This window comes from Bos mutus, chromosome 20, assembly GCF_027580195.1.
Source record: "Bos mutus isolate GX-2022 chromosome 20, NWIPB_WYAK_1.1, whole genome shotgun sequence".
Taxonomy (NCBI): Eukaryota; Metazoa; Chordata; class Mammalia; order Artiodactyla; family Bovidae; genus Bos; species Bos mutus.
In genome coordinates this window covers 62,381,484-62,403,929 of record NC_091636.1, presented here as the reverse complement: position 1 = coordinate 62,403,929, position 22,446 = coordinate 62,381,484, and the positions used below count along the sequence as shown (strand labels likewise).

General features: G+C 50.0%; 1 protein-coding gene across 1 annotated transcript in view; it reads right to left on the bottom strand.

Moving 5' to 3' along the window:
• Positions 1-3,064: 3,064 nt before the first annotated feature.
• DAP (death associated protein) overlaps positions 3,065-22,446 on the bottom strand; it is a 66,845-nt gene continuing 47,463 nt past the window's right edge. Inside the window, exons 3-4 of the mRNA XM_070357716.1 lie at positions 5,961-6,003; positions 3,065-4,936 (exon numbers count right to left, since the gene is read on the bottom strand). Of these exons, the coding sequence (XP_070213817.1) occupies positions 4,823-4,936; positions 5,961-6,003 (157 nt within the window). The 3' untranslated portion in view covers positions 3,065-4,822. The remainder of the gene's footprint in view (positions 4,937-5,960; positions 6,004-22,446) is intronic.

The following is a 22,446-nucleotide window of genomic DNA, read 5'->3' as shown; positions in this document are numbered from 1 at the left end:
GTATCCTGCCTGCCCCCCAACCCCCAGCCCTGCGCAGCCACTGTCTCTAGATATCTCCTGATTCTGGACATTTCATGCAAATGGAATCCTATGATACATGGTCTTTTGTGACTGGCTTCTTTTACTGCGCATAATATTCTCAAGGTGCACTCATATTGTCCCGTTGATCAGCACTGCATTCGTTTGCATGGCCAAATAATGGAACGACATTTACAATGGAGTAATAGTCCATTTGTGTGTATGTGTGTATATAACATTTTGTGTATTCAGTTTTCAGTTGATGGACCTATTTGGGTTGTTTTTACCTTTTGGCTGTTACATATAATGCTACCCTAAACATCTGTGTACAAATTCTTGTGCAGACATGTGTTTTCATTTATTTGGGGTATATACAGAAATAATAGACATGCTGGGTCACACAGTAACTCTGTTTAATTGTTTGCGGAACTGCCAGCCTGTTTTCCTAAGTGGCCGCACCGTTTTTCATTCTCTCTATGAGTCACTGCGCACGGGTCTGATTTCCCCCGTCTTCAAGGCTTATTATTTGGACTTTTGATCCCTGCCATCTCCGTGGGTGTGAATGGGTATCTCACTGTCTCGATTTGCATTTCCCTGGTGACTGATGATCTCGAGCATTTCTTGGGTGCCTATTGGCCATTTGTGTATCTTCCCTGGACCAGTGTTGGCTAACAGTGGCTTTTGACCCTGGGCACTAAGCTTCAGTCTCAGTCTTCCCATCTGTGAAAAATGGGCTGACTACCACCTGTAGAGCACTCTTACAGAAGATACGATATGTGCTATTGGGACATAGTGACTCTGACCTGAGGATGCATGCAGCACAGAGCTGCAATCTCAGGAGCTACTAGAACTGGGGGTGGACGGCCCCCCCACGGCCTGGGTCACTCATCCCTTGGCATTTCTGCCTTGCTCTCTTCCCTGTCCACCCCCCCCGCCCCACACAGGCTTTGGCCGCTCTGTGTACAGCAACACTGTAACAAAATCTGTGGTGGGCAAAACTTTCTCACAGTAAAGCTCAGGAACCAATTGACCGAATGAACAGCTATTCCAACAGTGTGAGCTGGGAGCAGGGTTTCTGGCTTTCATCATGTGGTTGAGGTCCTGAATTGAATAGTGTCCCCCCGAGAAGATAGATAGTTCAGGTCCTGATTCCCAGGGTCCATGAACACGACTTTATTTGGAATTAGGCTTCTTGCAGATCTGATTTGTTGAGGTGAGGTCATCTAGGTGGGCTTCCCTAGTGGCTCAGATGGTAAGGAATCTGCCTGCAATGCAGGAGACCTGGGTCCAACCCCTGGATCAGGAAGATCCCCTGGAGGAGGGCATGGCAACCCACCCCAGTATTCTTGCCTGGAGAACCCCATGGACAGAGGAGCCTGGCGGGCTACAGTGCATGGAGTGGCAGAGTAGGACACAACTGAATGACTAATGCTCCCACTTTTCACACTGGATGGGGGCGGCTCTAGTCCAGTGACAGCAGAAGCAGAGCCTGGGTCTCTGTGGCAACAAGTCAGTGATCACTAGGCATTGCCAGCAGCCGTCGGAAGTGGCCGAGGCCGAGGATGATAGTCACCTGCCGCTTCTGGGGAGGCGGCCCTGCCCACACCTTGACTGCAAACCTCTAGGCTCCAGGACCAGGAGCTCACGCATTTCCACTGTTTCCAGTCTGGGGTACTTTGTCATGGTGGCAACTAACAAATGCAGGTGACAATGACAATGATGTTTGTGACAATGTGGAACGCCCTGGGGGGCAATTCTGCCCCGTTTGTTGTGTGCTTGGTATTTCTATTTGTGTGTGTTAGTCACTCAGCCATGTCCGACTCTTTGTGACCCCATGAACTGTAGCCAGCCAGGCTCCTCTGTCCATGGGAGTCTCCAGGCAATAATACTGGAGTGGGTGGCCATGCCCTCCTCCAGGGGATCCTCCTGACTCAGGGATCGAACCTGGGTCTCCTGCAGCTCCTGCATTGCAGGCAGATTCTTTACCATCTGAGCCACCAGGGAAGCCCAAGAGTACTGGAGGGGGTTGCCTAACCCTCCTCCAAGGGATCTACCCAACCCAGGGATCGAACCTGGGTCTCCTGCATTGCAGGCAGATTCTTTACCCTCTGAGCCACCAGGGAAGCCCTTCACAGTCATATAGTAACTAGATATAATCATGAGTGTAATAAATGGTGGAAGACCTGTGGCTCTTGTCATTCTCAGGTCTGCTTAGATATAGATCATTCTGAAAGATAATACAGACTTTGGAAGAAGGTAGGCTGCATTCTCTAAGTGGAGGGTGTGGGCCCTAATGAGTCATAGGAAGTGTTTGGTAACCTCCTCCCAACAAATGTCTACACAAACATTTCTCAGAAGGTGACATGGCCTGGTAAGTCAATGTTATGTACCTAGAACAACTCTCTACCCAGTGACACTAAATGCGCAAGACCCTCATTCTGTCCTCAACTTAGAAAGGGGGGTGGAGGCGTGAATGCAAACAGCAGCCTCCAGAGGTGACACCAGGGGCCGGGGGAGGCCAGGGCTGGGGACACAGACTCTGGTCATACGTGCCCTCCCCTGGCTCAGGGCTGCCAAGCTGCCCTGTCCTTCTAGGGTGAAAACAGGTCAGGGTCCCTCCCAGCTCACATCTGTAGTCTGACTCTGGATCTCAAAGCTAATAATTAGGATTATTTTCTCATCCTGCTCATAAGGGTTCCAGGGGATCTTTGGATAAATTAGGTGAATGTCTTATTTGTCAAACGCTGCTCACAGCCACCCCTGGGCTTACTACTAATCATTCTTCCCAAGTCTGTTCCCAAAGGACCTTCTGAGCACAGGGCCAGCTGCTCGGCCCAAGGAGTGCATTTTAACCCTCCATATTAAAGCTTTTCCACTTTATGACATTTCAAAGGAGGCGATTAGACTCGAGGTGCCAGGTGTCCAATAGTTTGGCTTTGTGTCTGGGAAACAATTTGTGAACATACTCCTTATTTTTGCATGTTCGTATTTCTTTTGAAACCATCTGGCAACCCTAGCGAGATGAGAAAGAACAATCTCTGAGATATAAGAGAAAACAAACCACGCAGGAGCTTTATTAGAATGATTATTCTTGAAGTTAACCATTGATAAATTCATTCAGGGGAACAATTTGCTTTCAATGATCAGAAGCCCACAGATACACACCAGATGTAGCTAAAAGGACAAGAAAAATGCACAGCACGGCGCTCCTGGCTGCAGCACTGCAAGGTGCCAAGGATGCGCCTTCATCTCTGCAGCACGTGTGCAGCGGTCCACAGACTGGCCCAGCGCTGCCTGCTCTCAGGATCCTTCAGAGATGCTGGCTCCGGGAGGTTGCCAGAAGGAGGCTACACACCCAGGTGGCATCTCCAAAAGCCAGCCTCTGTTTATAGGAACATCTCAGTGATGAAGAAATATGAGATGTGACTATGCACTGCCTTGAGGGTGAGACCCCGGCTCCACAAGTCAACGAGAGGGGAAACCAAGTCGCCTTTAGGCTGTGAAGCAGGGCTGGCTTTTCCCTTAGAGAGGGGCGAAAGCTAGGTCTGCGTCACCTTTACCAGTCGTGGACGTGGAGTTGGAAAGAGTGTCAGAAAGGCTGTGGGGGGCCTGCTGCCCCCATTGCGGACCTGCTGCAAATACCGCACTGGCAAGTGGGCCAGTCAGGCCACACCAGCTCCCAGAGCATCTGCTCCGGGAGATTCGAACAACTGCTTTTCAGAAAAGCAGGGCGCCCGGTTACTGTGAGGCAGTAAGCAGTGTAGGGCAGCTCTGGGCAGGAAACCCAGGCAGAAAGCGGAGGGTAATCTGAGGTGCCTAAGTGAACGGTGCCCTGGGGCAGAGGTTGTTCTGACACTGACTGACTGACAAACAGGCTTTTCCAGCTCCAGTGGTGGGTGATGCTTCTACTTTTCCCTCGGGGAGGAAAGGCAGGTTTTCATCCCTTCCGTCTTTCCCTGTGGTCAATGCTTTTGCTCTAGCGTTCCAGGATTAGCCATGTGTCTATTCCTCCACCTGGTCAGGGATCACTCCAAGAACTCCAAAGCGGTTCTCGAGGTGATCACTGAAAAAATGAAGGTTCACCTTGATTTCCTGGCGAGCCTGTGTGGATGGTGGGGCCGTGCAGGACTTGGGACCCACACTGAGAAATCTCATTCTGGAAGTATTGTGTTTGGGCAATATTTTTCAGCCAGGTGACTCTTGGAATAAAAGAGCCTCTTCAAAGTGGTAGGCTCTTGTCTGGCTTTTCTGGGAGAGCTCGGATCCCTCCTCACACAAGGGAGGGAAATTCAGCGATGCTGTTGTCTGCTGCATATCCTCCCTACTCAGGTTTTCTGAAATTAACGCCTTCATCTCTTTCTCTTCCCTCTAGGTGTTAAGATTTGATTGTCCTATTACTAAAAAGCATGCAATGATTGAGCTTTCCCCTGACTTTAATCTAATCCTCCCAGATTTGTGCCTGCTAATTTTTAAGACCACTGGCAGGGCAACTGATGAACCAGAACTGAAGCTAAACTGGGAACAATGTCACGTCACTCAGGTCTTGGTAAGTTGTGCTCAGGGCACAGAGAGAGGCGTGATGGTCCTTGAAAGACATCAGCCAGGACTCCCTGGAAGTGAGGTTTGGGGGTCTGACTCTAGTTTTAGAGCTGGAAATTGAAGGCTAAATAATGGGTGCTTTGCTTTGTCTTAGATTTCCCGATGGGGCAGTGTTTTGAGGAAGATGCCAGTTCTCTTCGCCAGAGGAAATACAAAGTGTCAGGGAACCAAGGTGTGGCTGGTGAGGGTGCTGGGTCCTCGCTGGTCACTTGCGAGGTTGCTGGATGTGCTGGGTCCTCGGGGAGGGATGCCTGTCTATGGAGGCATGGGGCTTCTGGTGGGCCACCTGGGCGGCCGCTGGAGGGAAGTCCTTGTCACCCTGTGGGAAGACACGGAAAGCACTGGCTCAAAGCACTGTCTCATCAACCGTGGACAGCTGGTTGAGTTCATGCACGCCTGTCTGCTCAGTCACTCAGTCATGTCTGACTCTCTGTGATTCCATGGACTGTAGCCTACCAGGCTCTTCTGTCCATGGGATTTCCCAGGCAAGAATACTGGAGTTGGGGAGCCATTTCCTTCCTCCAGGGGATCTTCCTGACCCAGGGATCAAACACGTGTCTCCTGCATTGCAGGTGGATTCTTTACTGTCTGAGCCACCAGGGAAGCCTGAATAAGTTCATGAGCAAGAACCAAACCCAGCATTCTCTGGCTTCCCTGTGCGAGTGGGTGGGTGGTGGAGTGGACAACCTGTTGGAAGATGGAAACCCATCTCCTAGGACTGTGGGGAGGTCCTGAGGCTTTTTGGGGAGTTTAAAGGGGCACAAAGACCCATGTACCTTCCAGAAGGTGAGAAAGCTCACCATCTCTGCCCCCACACCAGGGGTCAGGTACCACATGACTCACTCAGAACTAAGCTTGGGTGTTGGGTGGCTTTCTTCTGCTAGAGCAGTTCTTGTGGTCGTTTTGAATCCCATGGACAGAGGAGCCTGGTGGGCTATAGTCCATGGGGTCACAAAAGAGTTGAACCCGACTCAGCGACTAACACTTCACAGGTATTGCCATGTAATTCTTATTTCAAATTTCTTCAACCATTAAAAAATGTAAAAACATTGTCAGCTCACAGATCCCCCAGAAACCCTTTGGCCTGTGGACAGGCTGCTGACACTGGTCAAGTCTAAAGAGAAAGAAGACAGAAGAGGGTGGAGGAGAGGCAGGCAGGTGCTCTGGGCTCTTCCCGGCCACCACCCAGTCTGTCCCTGACCACAGAAGCACGTTCCGTGGACAGGCGGGCAACTAAGAGCCACCCCACCCCCGGGTCCCGGGTGGATGAGCGGGGTGGAGTAAGGACAAGAGGAATCAGGAGATTGTGTGCTGAAACCCTGAAATGATGAAAGGGCTCTTACCCGGGCGATGACTCCGGAGATAAACACGGTCGGCTTGGGTGGACTGGAAGACAAGAAGGAAAAGACATGGGCCACCACGACTCTCAGAGAGGAACACGCAGGTGATGCGAATGGGGAGACTGACTTCGTGACCACATGGCGCATAAGGAGCCCCCGGAGGGAGGCGGGAGCACGCCTCTGGCCGTTATTTCATCACATGGACCCGATGGCCGCCATGCTCCAGACACCCGGGGGTCCCCTTCCTCCTGAGGCTGAGCTCAGGCGGAGAGGGAGAACGCTGTAGCAGACAGAGGACGTGTTGCTGAAAAGCATTCTCTTTGTTTTTGGTCAATCCTTCAGCTATGGGCAAGCCCAGTGGTTTTGGTCTCAGCAGACTGTGGATCTGGGTGATCCCTGGAGCAGGGAAGGGGCAGGGTCACAAGAGAACAGGAGACTCCAGGCAAGGAGCCTCTGGTCCTCTGGGCTGTGAGGCGCTCCCCTTGCCAGAGTCCTTGGCTTCCAGAAGCTTCTAATGGGTGAGATTCTCAGAGCCGATCGATGCAAAGCTCTTGGCCTTTCTGGGATGCCAAGTATTAAAAACGTAAGGTCCATGCTTCCACTGCCGGTGGCACGGGTTTGATCCCTCGTTAGGGAACTGAGGGGCTTCCCTGGTGGCTCAGACGGTCAAGAATCTGCCCACAATGCAGGAGACTTGGGATCGATCCCTGAGTCAGGAAGATCCCCAGAGGAGGGCATGGCAACCCCTTCCAGTACTGTTGCCTGAGAAACCCCATGGACAGAGGAGCCTGGCAGGCTACAGTCCATGGGGGTCACAAAAGAGTCAGACAAGACTTAGAGACTAACACTTTCACTTCACTGTCTTAGGGAACTAAGATCCTGCATGTCCCATGGTGTAGCCAAAGAATAAAAAAAGAAAAAAAGAAAAAGTAAGGTCCTTGTGAAGCTCTTGCTATTTCTTAATCTCTTTCATCATACTGACTGACCCACCCTGTCACCAGTACTGAGGGAACAGGATTTAGGATGAAAGCACTACATGTTCATTGTTCAAAAGCAACAAGCCAAGCACGTTAATATCACTTGTAGTTCTGCTACCTGGAGAGAACTACTGTTGACGTGCGGGACGTCCTTCTAGCCTTCCTTTTTGTGGACAGAGAGATGCACTTGTGTCCTTATTAAATTGTCTTCTTACCAAAAGAGTCTCCTTGTTTTGTAGTCTGCATTCTGCACTTAGCATCTGGTGAGCATACTTCTATGATATTATAAACTCTTCTATGGGTTCAATCCCTGGATCGGAAAGATCCCCTGGAGGAAGGCATGGCAACCCACTCCGGTATTCTCGCCTGGAGAATCTCGCGGACAGAGGAGCCTGGCAGGCTACTGTCCATGGGGTCGCAGGAGTCGGACATGACTGAGGTTACTTAGCACTCACACATATGCCTCTATAAAAATAACCGCACGTGTCATAGTTTAGAAGCATCACAACACAGTTCCAGGTAGTACACAGGTGTGCACGCTTCTGAAATGTCTCAATGAGAGATAAGGGGACCCAGAAGCCATTAGGTGAATCCAAGGCTGGCCAGTCAGGGTGGACAGTGGGGTGAGGGCAGCTCTGGGAAGCGGGTGGCTTGGCTTAAGGCTGGTCCTGTGGGCAGACAGAGTGGAATCATCACCCTTGAGCTGCCCAGCCCACCTCCCACCAGCTCTGCTGCTCTACCTTGGAAGGAAATCACTCGTTTTAGCTTTCTTTTGCTGCAGGCAAAAGTCCCAGCATTCAGAAAGTTCGCTGTTTACACTGGAAGTTCAGTTCAGTCACTCAATCGTGTCCGACTCTTTGCGACCCCATGGACTGCAGCACGCCAGGCCTCCCTGTCCATCACCACCTCCCAGAGTTTACTCAAACTCATGTCCATCAAGTTGGTGATGCCATCCAGCCATCTCATCCTCTATCTTACCCTTCTCCTCCCACCTTCAGTCTTTCCCAGCATCAGGGTCTTTTCAAATGAGTCAGATCTTCACATCAGGTGGCCAAAGTACTGGAGCTTCAGCTTCAGCATCAGTCCTTCCAATGAATATTCAGGACTGATTTCCTTTAGGATGGACTGGTTGGATTTCCTTGGTGACCAAGGGACTCTCAAGAGTCTTCTCCAACACCACAGTTCAAAAGCATCAATTCTTCAGCACTCAGCTTTCTTTATAGTCCAACTCTCACATCGATACATGACTACTGTATAGCTTTGAATAGACAGACCTTTGTTGGCAAAGTAATGTCTCTGTTTTTTAATATGCTGTCTAGATTGGTCATAGCTTTTCTTCCAAGGAGGAAGTGTCTTTTAATACCAAAGAGTTTAGCAAAAACACTTGAAATTCCCCCAAGTAAGTTCTGTTACTCCATGAGACTAAGGACTTCAAGTCTTACTAAGCAGCACAGAAATGTTCCCCACATGACGCTGGTTTTGTTTTATTTAGCTTTTGTTGTGTGGTTAACTGGGTTGGTTATTTTTTTTACAAATATGGCTTGGCTACAGGATCAACAGCAAGCCAGGGATGAGTAAGTTTGGTCCAAGTGTAAGTCTGTGATGTCATTATGTTTGGATTTGTCTGGAATCCAAGAACACCATGCCTCGACTGCTCCAAATCACCCACCAGCTCCACCTCCAGGGATTTCACAGCCAAGGGTTTCCCATTGGAAGCTTGAGAACCATGCTCTGGATTCTAATATTTTAGAGGAAGCACCGAATGGCTTTCCATAGTGTTTCCACATCTTAGATTCACACCAGCAATGCATACGGGCTCAATTTCTCCACACACTCACCACTTTAAAAAAATTATACATTTATTTATTTAATTTATTCATTTGGTGAGGGCAGGTCTTGGCTGCAGCACTTGGGACCCTCCATCTTCTCTGTGGCATGCAGGAGCTTTCAGTTGCAGCACTTGGGATCTAGTTCCCTGTTGTTGGTCAGTCGCTAAGTCGTGTCTGATGCTTTGCAATCCCCTGACTGCAGCACTCCAGGCTTCACTGTTTTTTCCTATCTCCTGGAGCTTGCTCAAACTCATATCCATAGAGTTGGTGATGCCATCCAACATCTCATCCTCTGTCGTCCCATTCTCCTCCTGCCTTTAATCTTTCCCAGCATCAGGTCTTTTCTAATGAGTCAGTTCTTCCCAACAGTGGCCAAAGCATTGGAGCTTCAGCTTCAGCTTCAGCACCAGTCCTCCCAATGAATATTCAGGGTTGACTTTCTTTAGGATGGACTGGTTAGATCTCTGACCAGGGATCAAGCCTGGGTTCCCTGCTTTGGGAGCTCAGAGCCTTAGCCACTGGACCACCAGGGAAGCCCCCTCACCACTAATTATTTTCTGTTATTTATTTTTGATAGAAGCCAGCCCAGTGGGTGTGAAGTGGTATTTCATTGTGCTTAGATTTAGTAACTAATTTTAAGAATAAGCTTTCTTGTGGCAGGGAATAATAAACATTTGTATTGACCATTCAAGATCTTTATAGCATAAAATCCACTGCCCCCAACAAAGTCCTCTCTCCTCTAAAACACTGAAAAGGCCATAACCAACCATAAGGACACATGGCAACTGCCTGTGCAGAGGTGACTGACTGAAGGCTAGCCCCTCGTGTCTTATCTAAGAGCGATCTCTGTTTTCACACGTCTCTTTGGCAGAGTGTGTGTGCAGTGCTGGTTTTCATCAGACTTGGTCTTTTCCATCTTCAATTAATAGCATCTCAAATTGGTCAGGGATTGTCTATTACCTTCCTGTAGTAAAAGCCCTCTCTAAACTTGAGACATGGTAGCTTAAATTCACAAACCCCAGTAAAGTGTGTGCTCTCCAAGCTGTGCTTGCAAAAACACACTTGTTTAAATTCCATTAGGGTTCCACGTGAAGCATAACCTACATTTCCAAGATTCTATAAACTGTGAGAGCGGCTTTGAGGATTTATTTAATCTGATGAGAATCATTCTGACAGATGTTGGTTTGAAGAAGCAACATTACTTTCACGAAACAGAGACAGTGAAAAATATCATTCCTGCCCTCCCCACATCCTTAGGCCTTTTCAGTCTTTGAAAACCATATTATTTAAATTTAAAGGAACCGCAAACCTGATGGAATTAGCGGGAATTTAGAGCCCCTGTAACTGTCCCATGGAAAGGGCTATCCGCTCCAGCATTCTTGCCTGGAGAATCCCGTGGACAGAGGAGCCTGGGTGGGCTGCTGTCCATGGGGTTGCACAGAGTCAGACACGACTGAAGTGACTTAGCATGCATGCATGCATTGGAGAAGGAAATGGCAACCCACTCTGGTATTCTTGCTTGGAGAATCCCAGGGACAGAGGAGCCTGGTGGGCTGCTGTCTGTGGGGTCACACAAAGTCGGACATGACCGAAGCGACTTAGCAGTAGCAGCAGCAACCCTCCCATACATCAGCAGATACCGCAGCTCTCTCACACTTCGCCTGTGTAGCTGCCAAACATTTGATGCATGTGGGTTTCCAGTATTCACCTGTCATATATGTGTTAGGTGCTTAGTCGTGTCCAACTCTATGACGGCTCCTCTGACCATGGGATTTCCCAGGCAACAATCCTGGAGTGGGTTGCCATTTCCTTTTCCACAGGATCTGCCCGATCCAGGGATCGAACCTGGGTCTCCTGCATTGCAGATGGATTCTTTACCTGCTGAGCCACTTGGGAAGCCCATTTTACAGGTGAGGGGACAGTAAATCAGAGAGGTCCAGTAAGTCACCTGATGCCTGCGTAGTGGATAAGCACTCTGAGCCAGACTTGGAACAAGGGCAGCCCAGAGCGTTAGCCTGTTGCCCTCATTTCAGGGCTGAGAACTGGGTCATGGAACAGCCTCTATTTTTAGATTCTGGATTTTACACACGATTTAGAGTTGCAGATTTTTAAAGTAAGTAATCTACATGCAGTCAGAGGATCCACTATCCAGGCAGACAGTACAAGGTATTCAAATCAGCCTCAGCACTTTCTTTCTGACTTGGTAACAGATTCTTTTTCCTTGAAAACCATCATTTATGTCTCTAGCACTTAACTAGGGCACGGAGCACTTCCATATAAGTTATTAATGCACCTGATGCTCTTCAGCAGGTGTTTCCCTCGTTACAGGTGAAGGCGCGGTGGCTGAAGAGGCTGCACTTTGTTCGTGGTCCTTGGAAGCACAGCCTGGAGGACGCAGGCCTGGACCCCTCAGCTCTGTGCTCTGTGTTGGTTCATGGGCCCCACCGTTGCCCACGTCTCAGCTCCCAAGCTTCAGGAGCAAAGCCTGGTTTCAAACTATCCATTGAGTCAAAATGCAGTCTACACGGTCTAAGAAGGAGGCCCAGAGGACGGTGGCAGGTGGATGCCAGCTGAGTGTGGGTTCTGATGTCAGACCATCCCAACTCTGCCAGTGATTGGTGGGTGGGCTGGTGTCTGACCTTCTGAGGCTCAGTTTGCTCACCTGTGGAATGGGTGGCAGTGGACCCTCTCTCACCAGGAGCTACACATACGCACGCTGCTTGGCACACAGCAAGTACTCCGCAAATGGCAGGTGCCGGGGTGACGAGGACATCCCCAGCCCTCCTATGTCTCCACCCCTGATTCACAGCTGGTTCAGTTCTGTCTCATCTTCAGATCCCCTGACCGTGTAGAATAACCCTGCTGATCCGGGACAGAGAAGCTTCCAGGTAAGCAAAAAGAGGATCTGAGATACATACACAGATGTCACCAAACCATGGACTTGAAGAAAAGAAGCCCTCTGGGTCCTCAGTCTATCTGATTCCTGTTTGACCCGATCGGAACGGCCTGCTTGTTAGTTTTCCAGCCCACGGAAGACTGGAACAAAGCCTGGACAGTGATAAGGCCACTTGAGCTTAAGGTGGGGTGGCTGCCCTGCAGCGGGCAGCTCCACCTGGCCCACCAGCTCCTTGTGCACCCACAGCTGTGGTCACAGCACAGGAAGCAAGCCGGCAAGGAAGCTGGTGGGGACGCTGGTAGTGGCGGCGGGAGCATCCTCATGTCGGCTATGTGAGGACCTGGGAGCCATCATCACGTGATGCTCCCGCCCTTCCTGGTGAGAAAGGATGTGAGTGCTCAGAAAGGGACTGTACTCTTAAAATCTCCCTAAAGGTCAAAGCTGCCTGGGAATCGGGCAGCAGGGCTCTGATGAACGCTCGGACCCAGAAAGTTGCATCAGAGTCTCGATTTCATTTTCTGAAGAGCGGCTAACACCTGGGATGCGGGGTGCGGGTGGTTGGGGTCGGGGTACTTTGTAGAAGGAATCCAGAGCAGACCTTGAGACGTGGAGTTTAGGCTGAGATCTGAGTGTGAGCATGTGCACACACGTGTGTAACAGGAAGGACACGACGCCACAGCCCAGTGAGAAGGAAGGGGCTTGGCTTCATCTGCTGTCGTCAGCAGAGTGCCTGGGGTCCAAGCCTCTCATCTCTTAGTGATGGAAGTGGGCCAGTTTGGGCTCAGGTCCTGTGACGGACTCCTGAGAAAAGCTATCTCCTTGCTGGGAGGACTGGGCCTGGAGGTGGTCCAGAAGCTGAAGCTCTGGCTATAGTCTGTGACTCTGTGTTCAGAGTTTACTGAGAAATATATCCCACCTGGGGTGATGTTGAATAGATTTCCTAGTAAATGGAAGGCAAGCAAAAATCCTTCCTGGCCACTGTTAATTCTTGAAATATCTTTCTGGCTTGGCATTTGCTTATTAAAGTTATTAATTTTCTGGACACCAAAATCCTAATTAGCATGCCTGGTGCCCAGAGGGAGCCCTCGCACTTGACTGCACCCAGGCACCGCTTTGTCTCTAACTGTTCGAAGCTTGGCAGTCAAGGCTGCCTCCCTCCTTCGGCCTGATGTCAGGCGCTTCAAGAGCTCTCCCACAAGATGGCACTGCTGGTCCTCTGAGCTTGCGACTTTCAGGCCAGCCAGGCTTTGTCCGGCTCGGCCAAGCCCGGGAAACTTGCCCCAGGAAACTGGGAGTCCAGGGTGGGCAAGGGACACTGGCACCCTAGGGTGTGCCCCCTTCTCCCTAAGGGCGAGGCCATTGTTCAGGGGGTCTGACTACAGGGAAACCAAGTACGACTCAAGGGCTTTAGGAGAAATTCTAGATCTAAAGAAAATGATCAGGAATCCAACTCCTTCCAGGATTTGGCATTCGGAGTTTGCAAAATCCTTTAAAAAAAAAAAATTTGACTGCATCAGGTCTCGCTGCAGCACTCAGGATCTTTGTGGCTCACGTGGGATCTTTTGTTGTGATACACAGGCTTCTCTCTAGTTGCGACGTGTGGGCTCAGTAGTGGCGGAGCTTGGGCTTAGTTGCTCCATGGCATGTGGGGTCTTGGTCCCCCCACCAGGGATCAAACCCGCGACCCCTGCATTGCAAGGCAGATTCTTAACTGTTGGACCACTGAGGAAGTCTCCTGTAATGTCTTTTTAAGGGCGTGAGCAAAGGCTCCTCTCTGGGGACAAAGTCTGAATTTGTGTTCACATCTTCGTATCAACAAGAAGACCGAGCTTCAGCATCAGCCATGGTGTCTCTAGTTCTCTGACTCAGGCCTGCTGATCCCAGGGGGCCATGACTTTGGGACAAAGCCCAGCCCAGCCTGTTTCTCTGAGTCTGTCCCAGACATGAGTCTCCATGCCAGAAGATGCTCTTTGGAATTGCAAAAAGTCTGCCCTCCAGGTGACACTCCGCCCAGATACCAGACTGGTTGTTGATCCAGATGCCAGCACCTCACCACCTGCTTATTTCGAGAAGACTGCCGCCCCTAGTACTGACTGTGTAAGGCGAGGATGGACTATGTATAAACAAGTGTCTGACAGACACTCTAGCCACGGTGGCAGCTGCCTTACCAGGACCTCGGAAGCCCCTTCTTCCCTCCAGACACGTATTTCTAGAAAGCTACTCTAAGCTTCCCACCAGTGTCTTTACACATAGGACCGTCTCATTGTGTGACCTAACAAGTGTTCCCTCCTCCGTCTTCCCTCTGCTCTCACCTTATTCTCTCTCTCTTGCTGGATGCAAAGAGGATAAGATAAACACAGTCCTGATTCTAATTCTTAGCTTGCATCCTAAGGATTTCATGCACAGGTGCCGTTCCAGGCCAGTGTGTGTGTGTCTGCATTCATCACGATACAGTGGTCACCACGTCCGATGAGGGAAACCTAGCCTGGTTGCCTGAGTGTGCTGGGGTGAGCCGAGCATCTGCAGGGCTTGGGAAAGCACTGCCTTCTGCCACTGTCTCTACCAAGTGCAGTGAGGACTCGGCAGCAGAGAGCAAAGCTGTGTAACGGAGTGTTTGAGGGCTGGGCTTTGGAGACAAAGGGCTCTGGGTTCAAATCTTAGTTCAGAGGAGTAGCCTCCTTGAGCCTCCGTGTCCATCTGCAAAATGGGAGCAATTCCTCTTTTAAAGAAGAGTTGTTCAAGTGAAATAATGTATATAAACTGTGCTTACGGTAGGATACTGCCCCCACTGGCAAAACCAGTTGGTTACAACAGAGACTTGCTCTGAGCTTAACCTGAGAACACTTCATGTAACTATCCGACATTCAGTGTAGCGATCATTCTATGTATTAAATATTCTAAATGTTACCTCATTTCAGTAAGTAGCACTTACAATGAGCGAACCCATCTTCGATTCTGAACACATTTGTTTCAGTGTCATGCTTTTGAATTCCAATATTGGGAAGTCCAGGTGGCTCAGATGGTAAAGAGTCTGTCTGCAGTGCAGGAGACCTGGGTTCGATCCCTGGGTCAGGAAGATCACCTGGAGAAGGGAATGGCTACCAACTCCAGTATTCTTGCCTGGAGGATCCCATGGACAGAGCAACCTGGTGGGCTGCAGTCCACGGAGCTGCAAAGAGTTGGACACGACTGGGCAACCAACACTTTTCACCAGTGAATAGCTAATGCTGACTGCTGCTGCTGCTAAGTCTCGTCAGTCGTGTCTGACTCTGTGCTATCCCATAGACGGCAGCCCACCAGGCTCCCCTGTCCCTGGGATTCTCCAGGCAAGAACACTGGAGTGGGTTGCCATTTCCTTCTCCAATGCTGACTAGACAGGTGCTAAAAATATATATATATTTGTGGCCTACAGCTTGAAATCAGATCTCATTGGCTGTCTTCAGGGTCAAGGTCATGTTTTATAATGAGCTGGGGGTTCATGGTTCAAAGTACAAAGTATGTATTTTCTAGAAGACAGCTATTATGGCTATAAAAAGGAAAATGATTGTGTAAGTAGGAAAAACCCTGACAAGATGACTGTTAGTAGAATTCCTACTAGAAAGAGGTACACACTGATGTTAAATCAAATACAGACACCAAAACCCTCCTCTGATCTGGGTCTACTCCCATCCTGGGAGGTGCAGGGGGCTGGCTCTGCGTGGGACCAGCTCTCGCTAGGCTGGTTCTGGGAGACCCCAGCCAAGAAAGAGGAGACCGGGATTAACTCTCTCCCGGGAGACTGTTAGCAGGTCTATCTTGGCTGTGGGAGCTTTGCCTCTCACAAAAGTCAAGACATGGCCTGGGAGGACCAGTCACAGCTCAGGTTAAAGTCAAGTACATGGAGAGATGGATGAGAGATTTTGGATTTCTCTGCTGCTGGATTCCCCAGTAATTACATCCTTAATCCACCCTCCAAACTCACGGCGCAGAGGGACTCCATGAGCTGATAGCGGCCGTGGCTCTCTCCCCAGGCAGCCCGGTGCACACGATAAGCAATAAGCTGCGGTCCTCAGTGGTCTGCGGATTTGCAGATTCACCGCCGCCTGATTAAAACCCTGCCTCTGTGGACCCTCTTCAGATTGCACCACGCCCTCCTGCCTTTTCCAGAATTAACAGAAAAAGAGGCGCCGAGTCAAGTACACAGAAAACTAAATGCACTGCAAATTCTGCCTTCTTGAAACAAGCCAACGCGTGAGTTAGGACAACTCCCATTCAGTCAGGCAGCTCCCACCCTGTCCCACGCACTGAGAGCAAGCTCTTGGGAATATCCTGCTAGCACGCAGCGCAGCAGGACAGACTGCGTCAAGGTCCCTGCGATCGTGGGGAGTGCACGCTGGGCGCTGGTCAGAGCCTTCACTCTCTCCCTGCTGGTGAACAGTCAGGAAGCCAAGATTCCCTCCACAGTCCAGGTCACTGTCGGGGGTGGAAATCACTGTTCGGGACCCTATGGTTTATTCTTGACTCATCAGTTTCATTTGTTGGGTTATTTGTTGATTCATCAGTTTCACTGACTTATTCATTCAACAAGAATATGTGTGTGTATACACGTACACAGCCTAAGTACCCAACATGCCTCAGAATTGGGAAGGCCTCAAGTTGCATCAGATGCGTCTCCCAGTTGCTGCCTGGGCGGCAGCTGCAAGGACCTCCCCCCGCCTCTCATCACGGTCCTCCTCTCCCCCACTAACACCCACTGGGCAGCACTCTGGGTTAGGGGCCAGGGGGAGGGGGGAAGATGAAAGTCCTCAGGGAGCTGGGCCCGGAGACCCCTCGAATGTCATCAGGAAGCCCACAGGGCACACCTGTGAGGTTCCCCAGATGCCAAACTGGAAAACGGCTCATCACCATGTTCCAGAAATGGGTTTTCCTTATTTCAGTGTGGCCAGTCTCCATGACAACCACAGGGAAACCAAGCTCGTCCTCATCGACAGGAAGGAGGTCCACAGGCTGATCCTCCAATGGGGACAGGATCCTCCAGGGCTGCTCCTGAGTACCAGCAGGGGACCAGAGGCTCACTCTGAACTTGACCAAGGATTCCAAGTGGGGAAGGAAGGGCAGAGCCCCCAAAGCTCTCATTGCCACCCTCCCTTCCAGTGTCCCTTTGGGTATTGTCTTCCTGAAGGCCCTTTGCTTTCCATGGAGGCACCCAGATAATCTCCTTTTGCCACTGATGATGCATTCATGGTACCCGATATTAACATGTGAGGAGGGTAACAGGAGAAGGAGGCAGCAGAGGATGAGTTGGGTGGATAGCATCACCGACCCAATGGACATGAATGTGAGCAAACTCCAGGAGACAGTGAAGGATAGAGGAGCCGGGCTACAGTCCATGGGAGACCAAGAGACTGAATGACAATCACAACAATAACCATGCAGCACCTGAGCCTCAGCGTCCTCATCTGAGATGTGGAGCTCGTCACCCCTGGATCCCACAGGGATTCAGGAAGATCAGGGGAGCGCTGTTTGTCAGGCATGCTGCATACGAGGTGGGACTCCAGAAGGAGCTGTCATGAGGTTAGCATGTGAACGAAAGCAGATTTATCCCCATGTCACCGTGTGGACGGCGAACTGGACGGTGGTCATAGTACTCGCAAAAATTAAAGCAGAGAAGCACATTCTTGTGGCTGGAGGAAGTGTAACCTGTAAACATGAGGCAGTACTTGGGAGACCACGATATGGATTGTGCCTGGGGCTTTGGGGGAAGAACTGAAGCTGAACCAGTGCAGCCTGGAGCTTCCTGCCAAGCCTAGTTATACCTGGAGAGATGGTCCCACGGCCACAGTCACACAGAGGGCGCCCAGGATGAGACTTCGGGCTGAGCTCTCAGCAGGCTGGTGATGACTGAGCTCCTGGGGGTATTAGGGCTAAATGTAAGCTTGAAAGTGAAAGTGTTAGTCTCTCAGTCGTGTCTGACTCTGCGACCCATGGATGGTAGCCCACCAGGCTCCTCTGTCCATGGGATTTCCCAGGCAAGAATACTGACTGGAGTGGGTTGCCATTCCTTTCTCCAGGGGGTCTTTCCAACCCAGGGAGTGAACCTGGGTCTCCTGCATTGCAGGCAGATTCTTTATTGTCTGAGCCAGCAGGGAAGTGCCAATGTAAACTCAGTGTTTAAGACATCAAAGAAGAACCTCTATTTTGAGATGGCAGGCGTTTACACACGCCGCCCAGGGCCTGCCTTCCACCACCATTGGGCAAATAAACCCATACTGAAGGCCCATCTATTCTGAGGGGGTGATGGAATGTGTGAGGACAGTGTGGCCACATTTCAGAGGAGCCGAAGGTTGCCCTCAGTCAAGGGCAACTGTGAGTTACCGTCACAAACGTAAAGGATTTGGGATGTAAACTAAGGCTGGGAGAGTTTTGTTAGGGTTGGGAGAGGCGGGCAGTTCAGTTGAAGAGCAGGTTCTGGCTGGGAAGCTGGACTTGCTGCCGTCAGGATCCGGGGTGGCAGAGATGTCTAGGGTTTGGCAGGTTCATCCACATGGGTGTGTTCACCACCCTCTGTGCCTGGGCTTGTGTGCTGAATAAACACTAAACAACTCAGCCAGAGGGCTGAGTTCTACAGACCCAACACCATCAACAGAGCCTAACTCTGGAGGGTGGTCTGGGGCTCAGGACACATCTGACCTACATGCAAGTGGACCCAGGGCCCCGGTACCTCTGGGTTTCTCTGGGTCACGTGCCACAGGTGAGCGAACCCTGCCATTGATTTGCACCTTGTTGTTGAAAACTAGGACACATTGCCAGACAAGTAGAAACTCCTGTGTGACAGGGAAATAGTGTTTAAAACCAGAGCTCTTCCCGGGAATGTGGGCCACGTGGTCTCTGGAGCAGAGGGTATGAGTCCCCTGGGTTTGCACTGTCCGCAGCCTCGGTTACTGCATTCGATGGTGGAGCTGTTGTGATGGACACCAGAGGGAAGGACCCTAGACTAAGAAACGTGACTCCCAGGGGGCTACCTGGAAAGGTGTGGGGCAGGGAGTCTGCTGGGGAGTGGGTGCCTGGCTGAGAATCATTTGCCTGGGGGAATCAGAGGGCCGTGTTCCACATGAGACACTCGACCGAGCACCCAGATAAACATCACCGGTGTCCGTGCTTCTCTCACGGAGGCAGGAGAGGATGGAACGGGAGTACTAACTTGAAACACTGGTTTTTGTTTTTTGTGTGGGTTTTTTGGTTTGTTTTTAAATATTTCTGGAGTACAGTTGCTTTACAATGTTGTATTATTTTCTGCTGTACAGCACAGTGAATCAGTATATATATATATATGTGTGTATATATCCCTGTTATAGGAAAAAGCCATTGCTGACTCCACGTTGGAACTGTTTCTTTGACTTGCTCTCCGTTGCTTTTGTTATTATAATCACACATAATGGGCTGCCTCAGAGAATCCTGCCCCTCTGCCTGACCTAAACCAAAGCGCTTTTGTTCATTTAGCACCCTGTCCTCAAAGTGGACGGCAGGAAGAAATTAACACCTCCCCTGCCTGAGGCTTGCTGTTCTAGGAGATTCTTGCAAGATTAATGGCCCTTTTACTTTGCTTCCTCACCTCCCCCATAAAGGAACCTGGCATCCAGATCCCCATAAGATGGTTATTTTGAGACATTAGTCTGCCATCTTCTCCATCAGCTAGCTCTCTGAATAAAGTAATACTCCTCGCCTCAACACCTTGTCTCCGATTTGTTGGCCTGTCGTGAGGTGAGCAGAGCGACCTGGGACTTGGTGACACTCTCTTTTTTGGATTTCCTTCCCATTTAGCTCACCACGGAGACAGTAGAGTTCCCTGTGCTATACAGCAGGTTCTCGTTAGTTATCTATTTTATGTATATTATGCTGTGCCTGTGTGCTAAGTCATGTCCAACTCTTCGTGACCCCATGGACTGTAGCCTGCCAGGCTCCTCCATGGAATTTTCCAAGCAAGGATACTAGAGTGAGTTGCCATTTCCTCCTCCAGGGAATCTTCCCGGTCCAGGGATTAAACCCATGTCTCCTTCACTGGCAGGCAGCTTCTTTTGCCACTGAGTCACTTGGGAAGCCCTATTTTACTCATGGTGGTGGTTTAGTTGCTAAGTTGTGTCTGACTCTTGTGACCCCATGGACTGTAGCCTGCCAGGTTCCTCTGTCCATGGAATTCTCCAGGCGAGAATACTGGAGTGGGTTGCCATTTCCTTCTCCAGGGGAATTGAACCTGGGTCTCCTGCATTGCAGGCAGATTATTTACCGACTGAGCTAGGAGGAAAGCCTATTTATGCCCAGCAGTGTATATATGTCAATTCCAATTGGGACTGAAACACTGTTTTAAAAGAAATAATTTGTATCCCCTATAGGAAACCCCAGTCAAAGAGGAGTTCTTCTTAAGCTCAAGATGTTCTGTTACCTTTCCTCAGTATTTGCCTCAAAAAGGCACAGATTTGAATATAAAGGGAAAAAAAGCAACATCTTTATGGTTCAGTAACAGGTCTATCGGAGAACGCAATGGCACCCCACTCCAGTACTCTTGCCTGGAAAATCCCATGGGTGGAGGAGCCTGGTAGGCTGCAGTCCATGGGGTTGCGAAGAGTCGGACATGACTGAGCGACTTCACTTTCACTTTTCACTTTCATGCATTGGAGAAGGAAATGGCAACCCACTCCAGCATTCTTGCCTGGAGAATCCCAGGGACGGCGGAGCCTGGTGGGCTGCAGTATATGGGGTTGCACAGAGTCGGACACGACTGAAGCAACTTAGCAGCAGCAGCAGCAGCAGCAGCAACAGGTCTATGAGTTCCTAAAACAATTACTAATGACATAAATTCAGACATTTTCTGCATCGCAGTTTTCAAAACAGATCACAAGGGCAGAAGGCATTGTATATTTGTCTACTACCCTTTCTGGGAAGAAGAAACAAAGCAGCCAACCCCCTCTTGCCCGTTCCCTGGCCAGCAGAGAGAAGACAGAATCGGCCCCCGTGCTCGTGGGAGTCACATGTCCCTGACTCCCTGGGACAGTCCAGCTTTAGGCCTCGGTCACAGTGTCATTACTATTTGCACCTCCTTTCACGCTGGAAGACATACCAGTCTAAGCACGTTGCATGGCAGCTCCAAGCCAAGACAGAATTCTAGAAGGATCCTCACCGTTACTCGGGCTCGTAGGCGTTTGATCATGCATGTTAGCAATTCTTGAACTCCTGCCCATATAACCTGAAAACCTGAGCTATCTTCGAGGGTGGCACACGGGTTTTCTTTCCATTGTTTTCCCTGCACTGACCCTTCCCCAGCTGTGTTCCCCTGAGGACTTCCCACGTATCGTGATACAGCAGAAGTGCTTACATGCCCAGTGCCCCTTCAAGGTCAAGGTTAATGGCTGAATTTACACTGTCCCCAGCACCTGACGTAGTATCTGGTGCACATAGAGCCTTAACAGATGCCGTCAGCACGAATTGAGTGGTGGGCACCAGTCTATAGTAGTGGGGTGTGGGAGGGTGAGTTGTGGCTCATGTCTTAGGAATGCACAGAGCTCCTCTGGCACCAGAGCCTCGAAGGCTTGCAAGGAGCAATTCAAAGCTTTGCTTTTGTTACCTACTAGGCTGGCTGGGCCAGATCCACTGGCGAAGGGGGTGGTGGACCTGGTGTTTTCAATCAAATGGGCTCTTTCCCCAGCTTTTGCCAGAATGACCTTGAAGACTAATAAACAGTCTCTCCCTATTAAGACAGGGCTCAGGCTAAGAGGTACCTCTTAAATCATCTCATGCCAAACTGAGAGTGCTGGTGGAACGATGAGTTGAGTCTTAGAGGATAAGAACAGTTAGCCAAGGGCAGATGGAAGAGAGAGAAGGGGCGAGCACCTTACTGAGACCACTGTCCAGAGTCTACGAATTCAATTTCACAGGAAAAGAATCCATCAACTTTTTCTATGGCCATTCCTGGTAGATGTCAACAGATGGGTTGGGTTTCTTTGCAGGACTCTCATCACATTTCCCTAAAAATATCAAAAATTACAGACCTAAGGCACAGGTTCAAAGGCAGCCAACCCTGTAAAGAAACTGGAGTCTTTTTTAATAAAGTGTGACTTCACTTTACTGCAAGAGGGACCATAATGTCCAAGGTGTTGTCTCCAGAGCTTGGGGAAGATGCACTCGGGCACCTGCTATTCCAACTCACATCACAGACAGGTTTTTAAGTTCCATTTACCTCTTCCCTTTGGGGCTTTGCTGGTGGCTCAGACAGTAAAGAATCTACCTGCAGTGCAGGAGACCCAGGTTCGATCCCTGGGTTGGGAAGACCCCCTAGAGAAGGGCATGGCAACCCACTCTGGTATTCTTGCCTGGAGAATTCCATAGACAGAGGAGCCTGGTGAGCTATATAGTCCCTGGGGTCACAAAGAGGCAGACACGACTGAACGACTAACACTTGCCTCTTCAGCTGGATTCTTAAATGTGTGTATCGGGAGTAGTTGTTGGGAATTCTATTTTAGAATTTTGAAAGGATCACCAAGGAAGGAGCCCAGTGACGTTAGCTCTAAAAGGGGCCTTTCCTCTAACAATTAAAAGAAATATACCACAGGATTATGAGGGCTGAGTAAAACATTAAATCATTAAGAAATTGCTATAAATAAGCAGTGTTCATTTGATCACTCAAAACGGACTGGTTCTACAAGACTTCCAAGGCTCATAAAATACTGCTGGCTTTTGGCGGTAGCTAGCACCTGGTTTGTGGCTTCCCTGGTGGCTTGGTGGTAAAGAATCTGCCTGCTAATTCAGGAGACGTG